Source organism: Xenopus laevis, chromosome 1S, assembly GCF_017654675.1.
Source record: "Xenopus laevis strain J_2021 chromosome 1S, Xenopus_laevis_v10.1, whole genome shotgun sequence".
NCBI lineage: Eukaryota > Metazoa > Chordata > Amphibia > Anura > Pipidae > Xenopus > Xenopus laevis.
The window spans coordinates 64,960,849-64,977,059 of record NC_054372.1 but is presented as its reverse complement, the minus strand read 5'-3'; the positions used below and the strand labels follow the sequence as shown (position 1 = coordinate 64,977,059).

The 16,211-nt window shown below is 36.0% G+C and overlaps 1 protein-coding gene across 3 annotated transcripts in view; it reads left to right on the top strand.

Moving 5' to 3' along the window:
- Positions 1-16,211, top strand: part of bmpr1b.S (bone morphogenetic protein receptor type 1B S homeolog) — a 265,162-nt gene that overhangs the window by 218,033 nt on the left and 30,918 nt on the right. For all 3 annotated transcript variants that reach the window (XM_041579676.1, XM_018243406.2, XM_041579675.1), the window contains 3 exons: positions 8,139-8,298; positions 14,877-14,979; positions 15,980-16,082. In XM_041579676.1, coding sequence (XP_041435610.1) covers positions 8,139-8,298; positions 14,877-14,979; positions 15,980-16,082 — 366 coding nt within the window. The remainder of the gene's footprint in view (positions 1-8,138; positions 8,299-14,876; positions 14,980-15,979; positions 16,083-16,211) is intronic.

The window sequence follows — 16,211 nt, the reverse complement described above, 5'->3', positions numbered from 1 at the left end:
GTTTAAAGGGCAATTCACCTCACCTGCATTATTAGCAAAACTGTAATAACGAATAAAAACCACCAAATTTTGTAAAATGGACATAGTAATTAGGGGGTGTGGCCACAAAATGAACATTTTTCGCCGCACTAGGCGTGGCAAATCTTTTTGTCCCTCTTTCTATTTCCAAAATGTTGGAAGGTATGCAATGGGATAGCTTCTAGCTAGATATATATTGGGGAGGGCCAATCCATAGGGAGATAAACCACCAACTTGTATTGAAGGTGGCAGATACTTATCATGATTCTTATACATAAGAATACAACACCATAACTATGACTAATTCACTTGGTTAAATCTGAGAGCTTCCATCGCCTAATCTTTTGCACACTTTTAGGGCTATGGCACAGCATAATTATGGGTGACCAGGGAATTGATGATAGCTCCACAAATAGGTGATCAAAGACTAAAGGGGGAATGGAATAAAATGCACAAAATTTGACCCAATACAGTAACCCATAGCAACAATAAGATTCTTATTTTTGCTATAGGTGACTAGAAATCCAGCACCTTGCATTACCTTCTAGGATTTTTTATTTTATTCAATAAGGAACAATTCCAAGCATGTTGTTGTCCATGGAGCTATTAGTGACATGAGTGACAATACACCCAGAAGTGTACTGTTGTCCTTAGCCCTTATGAATGGTATTATATTACAAAACACTCTATAGTAAATGACTCACAAGTGAAAGAACAAGCAGTTATTGTCACATAAACATTATAAACAAATACAGTAATTGAATCAATATATGAAACTTCATCAGTTAATTTAATCACATTTAAACTGTAAACTGTATAGATGATCAACACCCATCCTTGAGTAAAATGTAATTTATTTATACTTTTAGCTTTTTCACTGCCAGAAATTCCAAAGATTTTTTTCCTGCATAAATAATTTAAAAGGAATTTCTCTAAACTTTGGTATAGCTCCCATGTATGTAAACTCATACAACAAGCCCCATGTATATTATTAAATCATTGTTGACTTATTCAGCAGTTTGTGTCTGTTTTATCCAGTCACGTTGCTTACTTTAGGGTGAAGTACAGGAATTCTTCTCTGTAACAAATAATGAAGAGTTTTCTTGCCTATGCTTAACACAGAAGGAATAGGGCGAAAGAGTTGAAAACTTTTCACATGAAAGTTGCAAAGTTCATGCACCAATCATCCAAACAGAGTTTAACAATTGTAGCATGGTTTTTAGACACCAAAATTCTTTTATCTTAGGGAGCATTTACTCAGTATCCTGTCAATCCCTTTTGTGGTCAGAACTGATAGTTGCTGTCGCTCAAGTGAAATTGAGGCATTGTAAAGTGAAGGAGCCTTTGCTCCACTAATGAAAAATTACTATATTTCTTGCAGTTTTGGACAGGATAAAATATAGTCAGCAGCAAACATTTCAGAACTTTGTTATTTCTTAAATAAAATTATAGGACTGTGATTTTTAAATCACTGTAAGAATTCTAGTCTTGCATATCTCAGTAGAAAAAGTAATTACTAACAGTAATGTTACAATATTCTCTTTAGAATCTGAACCATATTTAAATCTTGCTTTAATCCAGTTCCCCCCTTGCATGTTTTAGAATGTAAAATATTGAAAAGTTTCTAAACAATATAATAGACAGCTGTATTTGTATTTAGAAATGTAAAAATTGAATATATAAGAAATTACGGTATCAAGGGCAATAGGATTGACAGGTGGGATTCTACTAACAGTACGGTAACTAGAGGGGGCGGGGCCCTGGCGCGAGACGTGCAGCCGGGCCCCACCCCCCTCCCTACAGCCGCAATTACTAAAGAACTCACTGACGCGCGAGCTGCCGGGGGGCGTGAGGGGGTGCGGGCCCTGGCCCAATTGCACCCCCTGCTCCCTGGTAGTTACGCCACTGTCTACTAGTACTTGAGCTAGAGCCTACCAAAGATTTACAGAGGCCGCAATTATGTTATATTTTAAGATGTGAATTAATGTGTGCTTGCTACAATGGTCACCCTATAGGGCCAGTGCCTATGGGGACAAGTATGTAGCTTTATCCAGAAGTTCTAGTTCATGGTCATGTGACATGTTAAACCCTCAGGTAAGCAATGCAGTGCTATTTATGAAGATAACGTCAACTGGCTTATGCCAAATGGGGATTTGGCCTTAATACAAATTCCTTAGTGTTGTATATTTTTAGTATCACTTAATCATATAAATAGCATGGTGAGAGTTCACACCTTATCTACCGGAAAAGCTACCGTGTTGTGACACACGCTTGCTTCAGACCTCAGATGGGTCTATAAAGGTCAGATATCAAAGAAGAGCTATAAAGAGGCTCTGATTGCACAGCTGCACGTTTTATCTAGGCAGACTGTTTTTGCTTGTCTGGTCATCACAATATCTACTGAACTTCTTTTGTTTCCTTGCTATGAATGGGCACGCTCACTTCAAGAATGACTAGTAACAAGGAATGTATTTATTTTTTAAACACTTTTGTCCAAAAGGCAAACTTCCTCTGTGTATTGCTGTGATAAGAATGTCAAAACAGACTGGCCGGTGGACAATAGACTTGTGTCACTCTAAAGATCTAGGTGGACTTTTTGTAGTTGAATGACTTAGCAAGGGGCATGCAATTTTTTTAACTGTACTAGGGCTTGTAATTACTTACCAATTTGTAAGTAACTGCAAGTAATTCCAACACAGGTAGTGTATTCGTCTACATAGGAAGTTGCTTCAAGGTGGATCCTTTGTAACATAGTATTGATCAGGTCCCAACTAAAATTTCTATCGTATAGGGTATGATTTCATATTCAGAATTATTATGATATCATTCCATGGGCTGTAAAGTAAGCTATTTATAGAAAGCAGACACCAGTTACCAATTCTGTAGGAAGTAGTATGGGCCTATTCTCATCCTCCTGTAACTGTCAGGGCCCGAAGGCTCTGTTGTAGTGTGGACCAAGGAGGAGACAACAACACCAAGTTCGCGGTACAAAAGGATTTATCAGAAGAATAGTCGTAATCAGGCAAATGGTCAGTACAGGCAGCAAGGATCAGAATCGATGAAAACAGGCAAGAAGTCGGTACACGAATAAGCAGAAAATCAAGAATCACACCCAGGAACTATACAAGATAGACCTATAATTGGGCAAGGACAGAAAGGGCAATTGGAAATAAATAGTCCAAAGTTGGCGCCAAAACTTGACGCAGTGACGTCATGACGCCGACGCCGGCGTCCTCCCGTTGACGTCATGACGCCGGCGTCCTCCCGTTGGCGTCCTGACGCCGACGCACATTCTGACGCCGGCGTCCATTCCGTCGCCGGCGACCAATCCTGGGGCGACACGTTTCTGACGCAGTCATATTATGACCAGGAAGAGCCGCATGGTGGAGCAGGAGGTCGCCATCTTGGATGTCCCGTGGGGTAAGTTCTTCACTTTCCATTACAGTAACACATTTGGCAGAAATTATTTTGTGGTGAATGTTTTTGAGGCTTTAAGGCTAGATAACAACGCATTTGATAATTGTTTGTGATTGGTTTCCTGCTTAAAGTATCCCATGTCTTTGCACAAATAATAATCATTTAATTTTTCTAAAAAAGACATTCTATATCATAAAAAATGAAGGCATTTAAGTTAGCGAACAAATTTTATTTGTATTTTTGCTCCTTAATAAGAGAAAGGAAAGATGTCTATGATATTATTGAATATTAGATCAATAAACAAAAAAAAGCAACAGTCCCAACTTTTCAAAATGTGAAGGAACTTTCATTGGTGCTACTGCCATGATGCCTGCCCTCATCTCAACATCAGAAAAAAATAAAATGGGAGCTGCACACACACCTTTGTGATGCAGGTGCCCATTTATTTTAGCAATTATTAATTAAATGTTTTTAGGTCTCTTCGCCTCCCATTGTTAAAAGCTTTAGATCAACAAACTTGTTGGTCACCTTCAAGCAATACTGGAATGTGGGTTTATTGAAGCTCAAACATAAGCAACAACTTCATTATGAGACTGCTCCGAATAACTCAGGACTACATTGGACTACATAACATAACACCATATAATAAGCAATATATTTTTTCTGGTCCCTTTTGATAGTGAATGAACTTGGTTAAAGTTATAAAGAAAGGTAGAAAAGAAACCCAGCTCACTAATGATTCACTCAACATCTGCTGAGGCGTTGTATGTGCAGAAACCCCAATGATGTCATAACTTGCTCCCCACAGAGCAAGACCTTAGAAATTTGTTTAATGAGAAAACAAAGAAAAAACCTTTAATTTTTTTTTCTTACACTTTCATATAAACCATTTAAGGTGACATGTTTGTAATAGTTGATTCTTAAATACTATTCTCAACTAAATAAGCATGGCTAAATTCACTGGCAATTAATCTAAAATCTTGATAATCCAAATAAAACAAATTTATACATTTCGGTTAAGATAAGTTAATATAAGCTTACCTGTTTTCTGTTTATATATATATAAAAAAAAAAAGCTTGGGTGGTGGTGTGACAATTTGTATTTAGTGTGCACTGGGAGCTCCCACTATAGATTCTATTGATGGTAAAGGTATTACAGAGCAGTTTTATTAAGGGTCGAGGTGAATAATCGAATTTTTCGAATTTTTTTTTTTTAGTCAAAACTCTCAAAAATCGAATTGTGAATTATCCAAACTCGATTTGAGTTTTCATTTGAATTTCGAGATTTATCATACTCGAATTTGACTATTCGCCACCTAAAACCTGCCGAATTACTGTACAAGTCAATGGGCGAAGTCCAGGGATCAATTTGGTGATGTTTGCAGCCTTCCTGACTCAGATTGAGTTTTTTAAAATTCAAATCAAGTTTTTATGAATCAAAACGAATTCGATTTGAGTTTTCGGGTCATTTCAATTCGTCCAAGTTTAAAAAAACTCTGACTGACAGAGTGGTATTCCAAACTGCTGCAAAAGGAGTTGGGTGTTCCATGTCATGACAAATGTATATTTAGGTTCCATGGGAATGTAATTGGGTGAACTAGGTACCTTTAGGAAACTGTTATGGGAGACATATCATGTATTTAAAACCTCTCTGCTTCCAGAAGCCATAAACAATGCTGTGTAATATAAAAACTGTGAAATTACATTTTTTTTTTCTTCTGGAAAATAGAAAATGAATATTAATAAAAATGTTACCCTTTGTGTGGGACTCTAGTGAGATACACTAAGGGACGATATCACACCCACATAAGGGAGAACCTTCAAGCTGCCTAACACAAGATGAAAAACAGCTTTCTAAAATAGAAATAATGACTTTTAAGGCTATGTGAAGTAGCAAGAATCAATCCACTGTTTTCCCATATTGTGCCAAATAAAAGTGTAAATGGCAATATTTTATTATATTAACATATAAAATGTATATAAGCACTTGTCCATGTAGCTCACAAAATCTTCAGCCAGCAGTTGTTTTTTTAAAATACCAGTTCCCATCACCCTCAGTGAGGTCTTTGATCAGAGAGTGTGATAGGAGCTAAAGGTTAAAAGCTTAAATTCCATGGATTCCACTCCTTCTCTGTCCAACACATTACATGTTCTTCTCACTGAACTAAAACGACCATTTTGTGGTATTATAAAATGTGTTCAGTCATTTTTTTCTTCTTCAGTAAATTCAACACAATCCTGTGGCAGACATGGTGATATTTAGAATTCATTTGAAAATATAATATAATGCATTCTGCTGGAAATACTCACAACTGACCTATGACATATATCACCAAAGCTGTGTACTGTTATGTCTGGTTCTTTGCTGTAGTGCAGATGGGGTGTAACCGTGTGGGATTTTCGGCAACTTTAATAAGGAATACATTTTGTGAATAGTGGACACTTTACAACCAGATAGATGGCTCTTTATTACATCAACTCTTTTTCCAATTGTCTCATTTCCAATATTTATGTTGGGCAGGCAACTGTGATTTATTACTTATTACCCTGAAAGACCAACGTTTCAGTTGGAACATTGGAGAGATTTAAATACACCCAAATCTGTAATGCCAGTTGAAAACAGAGACCTATGGTTTTTGGTCTCCATTACTACTAATGTTATTACTTTAGTTAACTTTGCCACAGATGTCTGAAAATCTATGACTGGAACATATTTAAAAGTTCATTCACTATCCATGAATAACAATGTCGTATAGTCATAAAACCAGCTTTGTGACTGCTCACTGAAAGGGAATTTAGCAGAATATATGTTCCGTGGACCTAGAATCATAGAATCATAGCATAGTAATTTATACAGGCAGATTTTCAAAAGTATCATAATCAAGTGTTAATGCCATTTACAGGAAGGCAGCGACAAATACCAGTTATTATAGATAGGCATTTGTGTGACAGCATTGACTTCAGTAAAGCAAACAGCTGGAGTAAAGCTGTATGAGGGGTGCATGGGTTGAATAGGTATATTTTGCACAGTCTACTATGTGCTTATGTGCATTATTTGATGTATACAAGGTCGTTTACATTATGAATGTTTTACTCAGAACAAAGAACAGTCCTTTACATTCGCATCAGGGAACATGCAGTGAAACTGAATTGATAAAAGGTATGGAAGAATAAAACTATGAGGAAAGACTATCAAGTTTGGGGTTGTGGGAGAAAAGTTACTTGAAAGGGAACATTATGCTTTACAAGCGCATTAAAGGACATTATGGACAGATAGTTGGGGATTTTTTCTCCCTAAGTGTATTGCCACATGGACAGATTCGGGGAGAGTAGTCGACAGGCAACAAATCTCCTCTTCTTCGCAGTGACTAATCTCCCCGATCTACCTTCCCCTGCCTAAAATATAAATCACCTGGGGGCAGGCACACGGACGCTTCATTTTCCGAAGTATCCTTGTGAGGCAATTATGGGCGACTTCGAAAAATGAAGTGTTCCATGTGCCTGCCCCCAGGCAATTTACATTTTAGCTGGCGAAAGACAGGCAGGGGAAGGCAGATTGGGGAGATTAGTTGCAGCGAAGAAGAGGAGATTTGTCGTCTGGCGAATAATCTCCGCGATTCTGCCTGTGTGGCCAAACCTTAGAAATGATGAGTGAACAAGAGCCCACTGTTTAAGACATAATGGACAGAATGCTTATTTGAAGCAGTGTATGTGGTTCTTCATAATAAGGGCAGGGAGGTTGTGATAGCAGATTCTATTATTAATGAATGCCATTGAGAGTGGCTTGGAGGACTTGTTGAACAAAAATAGTATCCAGGGCTATTATGATCTTAGGATCTACAGGTGAGTTTAGCATAGATATTGGTATATATAGAATACATAGAATAATGACAACCAATATCTGTTGATAGCCATACCTACATTTAAATAGCTGTATTTTTCCCTAAAAAGAAAAGTATAAGAAGACAGCTCTCAAAGGATTGTCAATATTCCACTTAACAATAAAAATTACAAAATACGATTCCTGTGACTGTTGCCAAATCTCTAAAAATAGTATTGGTTTGAAAACTCATCAAAATAGCAGATATACAGTAAGAGATTACTGCCTGGTCTTCATTGAAATAATTGAGTAATTAATAGCACCTATAAGATTTCAGTGGAAGAAAAGCAACATCAAAGCTAATTGCAAAGGAATGTATAAAAGCACAAGAAGATGAAATAAGGGAACAGTTGTCTTCAGCAGTAATTACTGTGCTCTTTGGCCCCATTTCCAGTTCAGATCTGCAACTGCTCAGCCATCTATTAATTAGTGCAATGTTAGAGCCTCTTAGTACGTAACTATGAAATTCAAACACCACCTTGTTATTAGATACATTTTTGTTCCATTTTATGTCTACTGTGATTTAATCCAATGGGTTATTCAATATTTGCTAGCACCTGTCATGCTATCCCAAGCATGCCATCATTTGCTTGTACAGAAATGTTAGCTCTGCTTATTAAAGAACTTAGAAAGAATCATTTCAAATTTGTAAATTTCAAATCTCCCAAAAGGACTGTTTTAAGTTTTCCTCCTCCATGATGTTTATAGAAGTCCAGAGGTAAAGAACTGTGAAATAAGTTGCTTTCATTTTAGTGTATATAAAAATGCACCAAAAGCCTGGCAACCTGCCCAGATGTTTAGAATTTGTTTGATTCCTTTACAGCAAATCTGCTTGATAACATGCTGCTGAGGAGTTCTGCAAAGCTGAATGTGGACAGCAGGAAGGAAGACACAGAAAGCACAGCTCCCGCTCCACCACCGAAGATGCTGTCATGTTACTGCCACCACCACTGTCCAGAAGACTCTTTCAATAACACCTGCTGGTTGGTGCACAATACATACATTTATAATTGTCATACCTATTCAGATACTGTTATTGCCTGTATGGGTTACATTTTTGTTTCTAAGCTGCTGTACTGCAAGATTTTTTATATACCACACCCTACTTTTAATATTCTTTTTAGCAATTTCTTAACATTAACCATGCCTTTGCTGGAAGTTCTTGTCAATGACATGTTTGGTTGTCCTGAGATATCTTGCTGCTTCTTCTGAATGACAAATTATAAACCTGACATGCTTTGATATATCCATTGCATCTAATGACCTGCTTTATTTTGTCGTAGAACTTGGGCTTTTTGGGTAGGTTTGTTTGTCGGCCATCGCAAACAATATCCTAAAGCTATAGTAACAAACGTTGAGCTATTTCATTTATTCTACCGGTGCCCTGGAGTTGCCAGTTATAAACACCATCAGTTAAGGCTGTATAAGTATTGCATTGAATCTTTAGAAACCTCTGAGCATTTATTAGCTAGATTTCATAAAACCGCTCCGCAACTTCCTTTTTTGCTGTGATGATTTTTATTGTAGTTTAGAACAAACTGATTTATAATCATTATTTTTTCTTTATAGCTTAAATTGCAGGAGTGTCAGGCCACACATACATTACAGGATTAAGCTAATGGTAAATAAATCTCATCCCTTTAAAGAAACACCTAGCCATTTTCCAATGGTTTTGATCTATTTAGTAGACAATATGGCTATGGGCCTTCTGCAAACAATATCAGAACTTTGTTTTTAAACTGTAAAGAAATATACAGTATTAGAAAGTGCTGTGTTTTGACTATAGTAAAAAAATCTGTACTAACTTACACTTAGGGGGTTATTTACTAAAGTCCGAATGCAAAAATCACGAAAAATTTGTGATTTGTTTTTTATAAAATCAGACTTTTAAAACAATCACGAATTTTTTGGAATTTATTAAACCCAGAGGATGAAAAAGTCCAAATTTGAAAACCTGGCATCTCAGACCTGTTGAGGTTGCATATAAGTCAATGGGAGAAATCCCAATGATTTTTTGATGTGGGCTGGGTTTTTGGCAATACCCCGACGTTTTTGGGTGAAAAATACGAAAAATCTTGAAAATCAGATGAAAGATCTGAAAATAACGCGAAAATCCGATTTTTCAGATTTTTTTCCCGCAAACAAAATTTTCGGGAAAGTGTGTTAATAAATAAGCCCAAAAAAACAGTCGGGATTTGTTCGGAGTTTTTTTCAGAAAATATTGAGATAAATTCAGACTTTGATAAATAACCCCCTTACAGTATAGCCATCTTATGAGGATTTTTATCCCAACGTCAGGCTTAAAGGATAAGAGTTGAATCATTGATGTATAGAAAACAAAAACAATTTGCAATGTGAATAGCTTTATCAGCCATATGGAAGTGATGGCCCTAACACCCAAAATCTCCCCCTGTCATAACCAAGTGAACTGAATATGAAACAGCTGAAAGTGCTGCATTTCAAGAACATATATTTTTTTCACATTGCAAATCAGAAATGTATTGACTCATTGATGTATAGAAAACAAAAACAATTTGCAATGTGAATAGCTTTGTCAGCAATATGGAAGTGATGGCATGAGCCACTGCCCTAGCACCCAAAGTCTCCCCTTGTCATCACCAATTTAACTGAATATAAAACAGCTGAAATTCCTGCATTTTAAGAAAATATTTTTTTTTCACATTGCATATCAGAAATCTATTGACTGGTTGAATTGAACTACTTTCCTGATTACAATACCCATACAAATGTAGAGCTACTCTGGGATACCAGCCAAGCCAGGATTTAGCTTGTCTGAAGTGTTCTGTGCCATATTCAGAAGTACCCTAATACCAAGCAGAAGATTTTCCTGGTGTTTTATAGGGTGTTAGCATCATTATTAATGGAGAAAACATGAAAGATTGTTTCAAATAGGATTATTATGGAATAAAAAATAAAGTGAGGGGGGGGGGAAATGTTAATTTTGTTCAGGTGGAAATAGTAGGCCAAGAATTTGCAGTGTGTGCAGTATGTCTTTCTCTGCTCTCAGTATGGAACCAGTCACTCAGTGCTGTAATGCACTATTTGCACTTGCCATACACAATACATGCTCTTGTTTTATGCACCCTCACCAAGTTTGACTTGGAAACGAAATGTAGGTAATGAGGCATTACTCATGTAGTACAGGGAAGCCCACATACAGCTTCTGGCTTTACCATATAGAATGTATTATGTTACATCAGTGAACTCCTGCTAAACATATTAAACTGCATATCTATAAATACACAAGCAGATTTCAGAACTAATGCTAAAATTAGCAATGTTTATTTTTTCAAAGTTCTGCATCTTAGGCCAGAGTCATATATGAGGGACTTTAAAACTTTTACTCTACGGCACCCGTTCACTTCTGGTTGGAACTGTGGCTTTACAAATGTCCAGAAACTTTATTATTATTCTGTGCAGGCAGCACAAAACAACATCTTACAATTGTTCAATGTCCCTTTACCTTTGATACACAAGCCTTTTGGCTTCTTTATGACACTTTATAACACTTTAGAGCTTGTATCTCTGTATCTCATGATTTCAACCTTTGGTCCTCAAGATTTATCAACAGAGAAGATTAATTTGCATAACAAAGTTTTTCAAAAATGAATCAGGTTCTCTTTATTGGCACCGTTAGAGGTCGCTTTAGAGACATCTTATACACCATTCCCCAAGTCTCCTTAAGTATCTGAAAGTGAAAGTTTTGAATTTTTAAAAAGATTTTCCCGAAGCTGGCTTCTAATAAAAAAAGTATTTTATTTATCAGTGTACTGTCTGCAGTAATGCTTCCTGGGTATATTAAAAGAGGGTGACAAAGATGTTCCAATTTTGGAATGCGTAGCAACTTTTGTGGTCTTTTGGTAAATAGGCAACATTCTCGACCTTAGCTGTTGTTTAAACTTAAAGTTGCCCAGGATGTCACAGTAGGTCATAAAAGATGGTATATAGTTTGCAGGAGATAAATTAGTCATGAACTGGTACTTTTTGGCTGTGGGATAAAGAGTCAGTATTCTTGAAATGAACATAAAGAAGAACTAAGAGCACTGAATTTAGAACTAAAAAGAATGTATACACTGCCACTGACATTATCACATTACATTAAGTCAAGCTATTATTAGCCTCATCAATTATTTCTAAAGTGTCTTCATATTTTGCTGTTCTGTATAGTTAAAGTATTCATTACAAATTATATGCGGATAAAGACTCATTTGAAAAGCTTACATTTGTACCATATGCTGTAACAATCTTTTCTCCCTGTTGCTGGATACTTATTGTATATACAGAAGAAATGTTGACTTCTTAAAGTAACAAAAATCCAAAATCATAAGCCCTAATAGAAAAAAACTCATGATGGTTGGGAGAAGTGTGGTTATAATATGTATAATCTATTATTCTCATTGTGCCTATAGCTTAATATTTAATTACATGTCATTACTACTCATAATGTGTCCTTTACCTAATTAGTATGAGAACTGTTGTTTATTTCATGAGTAGTTCTCCTGATAAATTATAGATAAGTTTATTGCCTTCATCACTTAAATAGGGTAGCGCTGCACAATATGTTGGTGCTATATAAATACATGTTAATAATAATTATAATCTAAAAAAACAAAAATTTCAAGGTCAAAGTAACACAGTTTATTTATATTTCTCTGTAGCCTTTTTGCTGCATGTCAGCATTCTCCTTCCTATACAATGCATAATAATTCTAAATAGGACAAATGTCCATGAAGCCTGATATGGACAGAAGAGGGACAAATTTGCAAAAAATCAACAAAATGCCTTTCTCTGTTTATTGTTTTACAACATAGAGGGCTATAAAGAGTCTGGACCCTAGGGGACTTGTATTGCTTCAGTAGTAACTCCATACTTTGGCTAGGTGCTTTACATGTTATATGGCTGATCCTACTCCATTCTATCTTCTACACATTGTTTACTTATTAGTATGAAATCTTTTAATGGGACTATTAATGTTTTGAATTCATTTTTAAACTCCGTTAAGACTGCAATCCTAAAGAATCATAGTGAACATTCATCTGACAATCCAAGGAGACCAACACTCACTTTTAGAATATGTCAGTAAAGAATGGAAGATTAACTATATATTTTGTATAGATAAGCAGGTACATGCACACTATGTGTGTCACCTACTGTTTCCAGTCTTTATAGTGTGGTATCAGAGTGATGAATAATTTTGACCAGTTTCACAGAGCTGACACAAGAACTGAGCCTATCCCATAGTACCGTTTCCCTGTATAATCATTTCCACATGCTAAACTGCAGAAAATTCCATGCAGTTTCCAGCAAAACGTCTCATATTTGCATAATCAGTTTATAGCAAATGCTGATGTTTTTGCAGCATTCTCTACTACAGTATAATGTGTAAACCAACAATAAACAGGATTCGTGAATCAAACCCCTTGTTTTAGCTTGTTAATGTGCAACAGCATTAATGGAAGATTGATGACACAACATTTACTTTGGTTTACATGAAGGAGGAACAAAATCACAAACAAAGAAGAGTTAGCTCATTTTACAGGACTTGAGACCACACATCTGTTTATGTGAGTTTTTAACAACCAGCTTGAAAGTCTTTGCCAAAAAGGCAATGGCACTGGAAGGCATTTAGAGGAGACACGTGCAACTTTTATTCTTGCACCAAGGGTCCTTGATGCATTTGTACGATAATTATACAACGTTGAACAATATCTTTCCACATGGTGGGTGTATGTATTACAGTAAATTACATTTTTAGAGGCTATAAATGCTTTTGGATTTTCCCTCCCATTCCATGTACCACTTTTAAGGACCTTTCACAGAAGCATTTTGCATTTCATGTAGCTATTGACAATTATAGCTTCCTATAGGTTGTCATGTTTTGGGTTTCAAAGTAATGCATGCCTTTTAATGGGGTATATTACCTTCCAAATGCTTTTCCTCATTTCAGTTATCTTCAAATTGGGAAATTAGGCTTTTCCCAATTGCGTTTTATTTTTTAATATTTTTTCAAGATTTGGTATTAAGGTTTCATCCATCTCGTTTCCCATGGCATCTCCATGAGGGTGGGTGTTGTCAGCTCTCAAAACTGTTAAAATTCTAAAAACCTAGTGAGTTTGCTCTCTGACCATTACTAAAATGACCAGTTACAATTGAAATATAATAAGTATTCCTCTGATGCTTCTTAGAATTGTATAAACCAATGTAGCAATTTGTATTTAAAAAAAAAACAATTGAAAAGATTCATGAACTTCCTAAACTTAGATAACCTAAAACAGGAACAACTCACTCTACCCCGGGCCTATGGGAACACATCCCTCATAGGTTACAGCTACCAAAGACTTCTTGTGGTAATAGGGGAATCAAACTCTTGGGTTCCTTACATTGCCATGGCGCCTGGCTAATTTCTTGCTGACTAGCTATGCATACAGCCTTGCTGCATGCTACATAAATGGACCACATGCCAAGAACTGTATCATGGGTCATCCATGTACAGATCAGTCTCCATGTGTGTTGAAGGGAGCAAATGCATGTCTTGTGCCCAGTACAATGAAATGTAACTCAGATGTTTTTTACTAGAAGCTGTAACTATTGCTCTACATGTAGTAGTGGTCATCACAGGGCTTTATTTACTTCTTCACCTTTCCCATTATCTCTGTATCTTGCTGATATGTGTACATTTCCTCCTAACTTATTAAACAGTAGCACAGATTCCGGCCAAATTACTGTAAAATGGAATGTTTCTTACAACATTGTAATCAGTCCACATACTGACAACATTGTTGCTCCACCATTGAACCACTGAAATGAGTAAAATTTAGAACCTTGCCAATGTATTTTCCTTTTATCTGCTATCACTATCCTTTATTTGTCTATGTCAATCAGCAGCATTTAGATTATAAAGTCATTGGACTTTGTCTTATAGTTTTCACAAGGTCTACCCACAGTCTTCCTCACATTTCCATTCTGCATACCACTGTAGACACACTACAAACCAGTTCATAACAAATGGTGGCAAAAGCAGAATAAAACTTTCTCTACTTTTTAGTCCTTCTGCTGTTGGAAGTACTTATCCAATATTAGCAGTGTATATATATGCTTTATGAAAGCTTTTGCATTCATTGCATTATTGTGGGACTGGACTGGGTTTAGCCCATCAAATGAAGAGGGAAATAACCAAATAAATAAAAGGCTGATTTATTAAAAGTCAAGTCGAACAAATGTAATTTGATCTTATAGAAAAACGGAGTTTCTTTCAGATCAGAATTGATATCATCAACATTTATTTGTATAGCACCGACAAGATAAGCAGTGCAAATATATATCTATATATCTATATATATATTATATATGTTGTACAATGCAAATAAAACACCCCAAGAGATTTCAAGCAACAAATGTTTAATATCTGAAAACAAAAAAGACATTTTTGAATTGTAACAAATATTTTATTTTCAGTGTTTTTAATTTAAATGTATTTCTTGTGTAAAAGGAAGTGTTGAACGTTCTTTATTAGAATTTTAATTCTGAATGTGTCTGACAGGACTGATGGGTATTGCTTTACAATTGTTGAAGAAGATGAATCTGGCCTTCCCGTGGTCACCTCTGGCTGCTTGGGATTAGAGGGATCCGACTTCCAATGTAGGGTAAGTTAATGCCAACAGACAAAGCCACTGTGTTTAATGTGACAAGGTTCCTTCTAAAATCTGTTCTAGAGGACAGTGTCTGTACACCTGTTTCTAATAATTTGGTAATCAGATACCCACACTAACATGGTAGTCTTTCACTCTCTTTTATTGGTAAGAAGATACAGTTCCTTTTTGTAACTCGGGATAGAGGCCTATTTCCATAACATCTCTGTATGTAGTGTAAGTGTTTAAATGACATAGAGGCATCCTGTTGCACAGCTGCACATAGTGTATGTGATTGCATAGAATAAGCACAATGAGAGGATCTGGGAACTTGGTTTGAAAACACTTTTCTGCTGGAAATACAAGTAACATTGTTCTGGTTCAATAAGTATAAAATAAGTTGATCATTGCAGGAGATAATAAGGACATCTGTGTTCCTGAAATGCTTTGGAATGTAGTCATGTAGGACTTCCAATTCAAATTTCATAATAAGAATCATATGCACTTTTGACCTTATTGGATTTTTGCACAACTATTAATTCCGTGCATGATTGCTATGGTAGAATTGTCCCCTTTGTGTAATTTCCAACACCCCATGCTGGTTAATCCCTTTATATTCCAGCTGCCTTTCATTATGGTGTGTTTGTCCATGTGTGGTCATGAGAGGAATTTTTCAGCTACTAGGTTCTTATTCAGTTCCTGCTCATGTCTTTTCAAAGAACAATGGTCACATGATGTTGCAGTGGTTTGAAACTAAAAGATATAACTAAAGACTATGAATTAAACATGTCAGCTTCAGAGACAGCACAATTTATAGATGAATATATAAATTCTCTTAATGAATGTATGAAATACAGTTGTGAATTAATTAAGCATAGCGAGGTTTCAGAATATTATTATGTTGTCATTAGTCATATCAAAGTCTTCATTAGATATTATACATTTTAACTATATTTGTCCTCTTAGCAACAGCGCTTTTATTTCTACCAACTCATAAAAGTTGTTTTAATTGCAGGACACACCAATACCCCATCAACGAAGATCAATTGAATGTTGCACTGATGAAGACTTCTGTAACAGAGATCTCCATCCTACTTTACCTCCTCTTAAAAAAACAAGTAAGCTGAGACCTGTTGGGGTCCACAAACATTCCTGAACATGTTAAGCTCTATCCAAACCTGTTATTTAAAAAGCAAACAAGCAGCAGCTCTTCTTTAGTACTGGACAGTTTTTCTTTTTGTTTACCT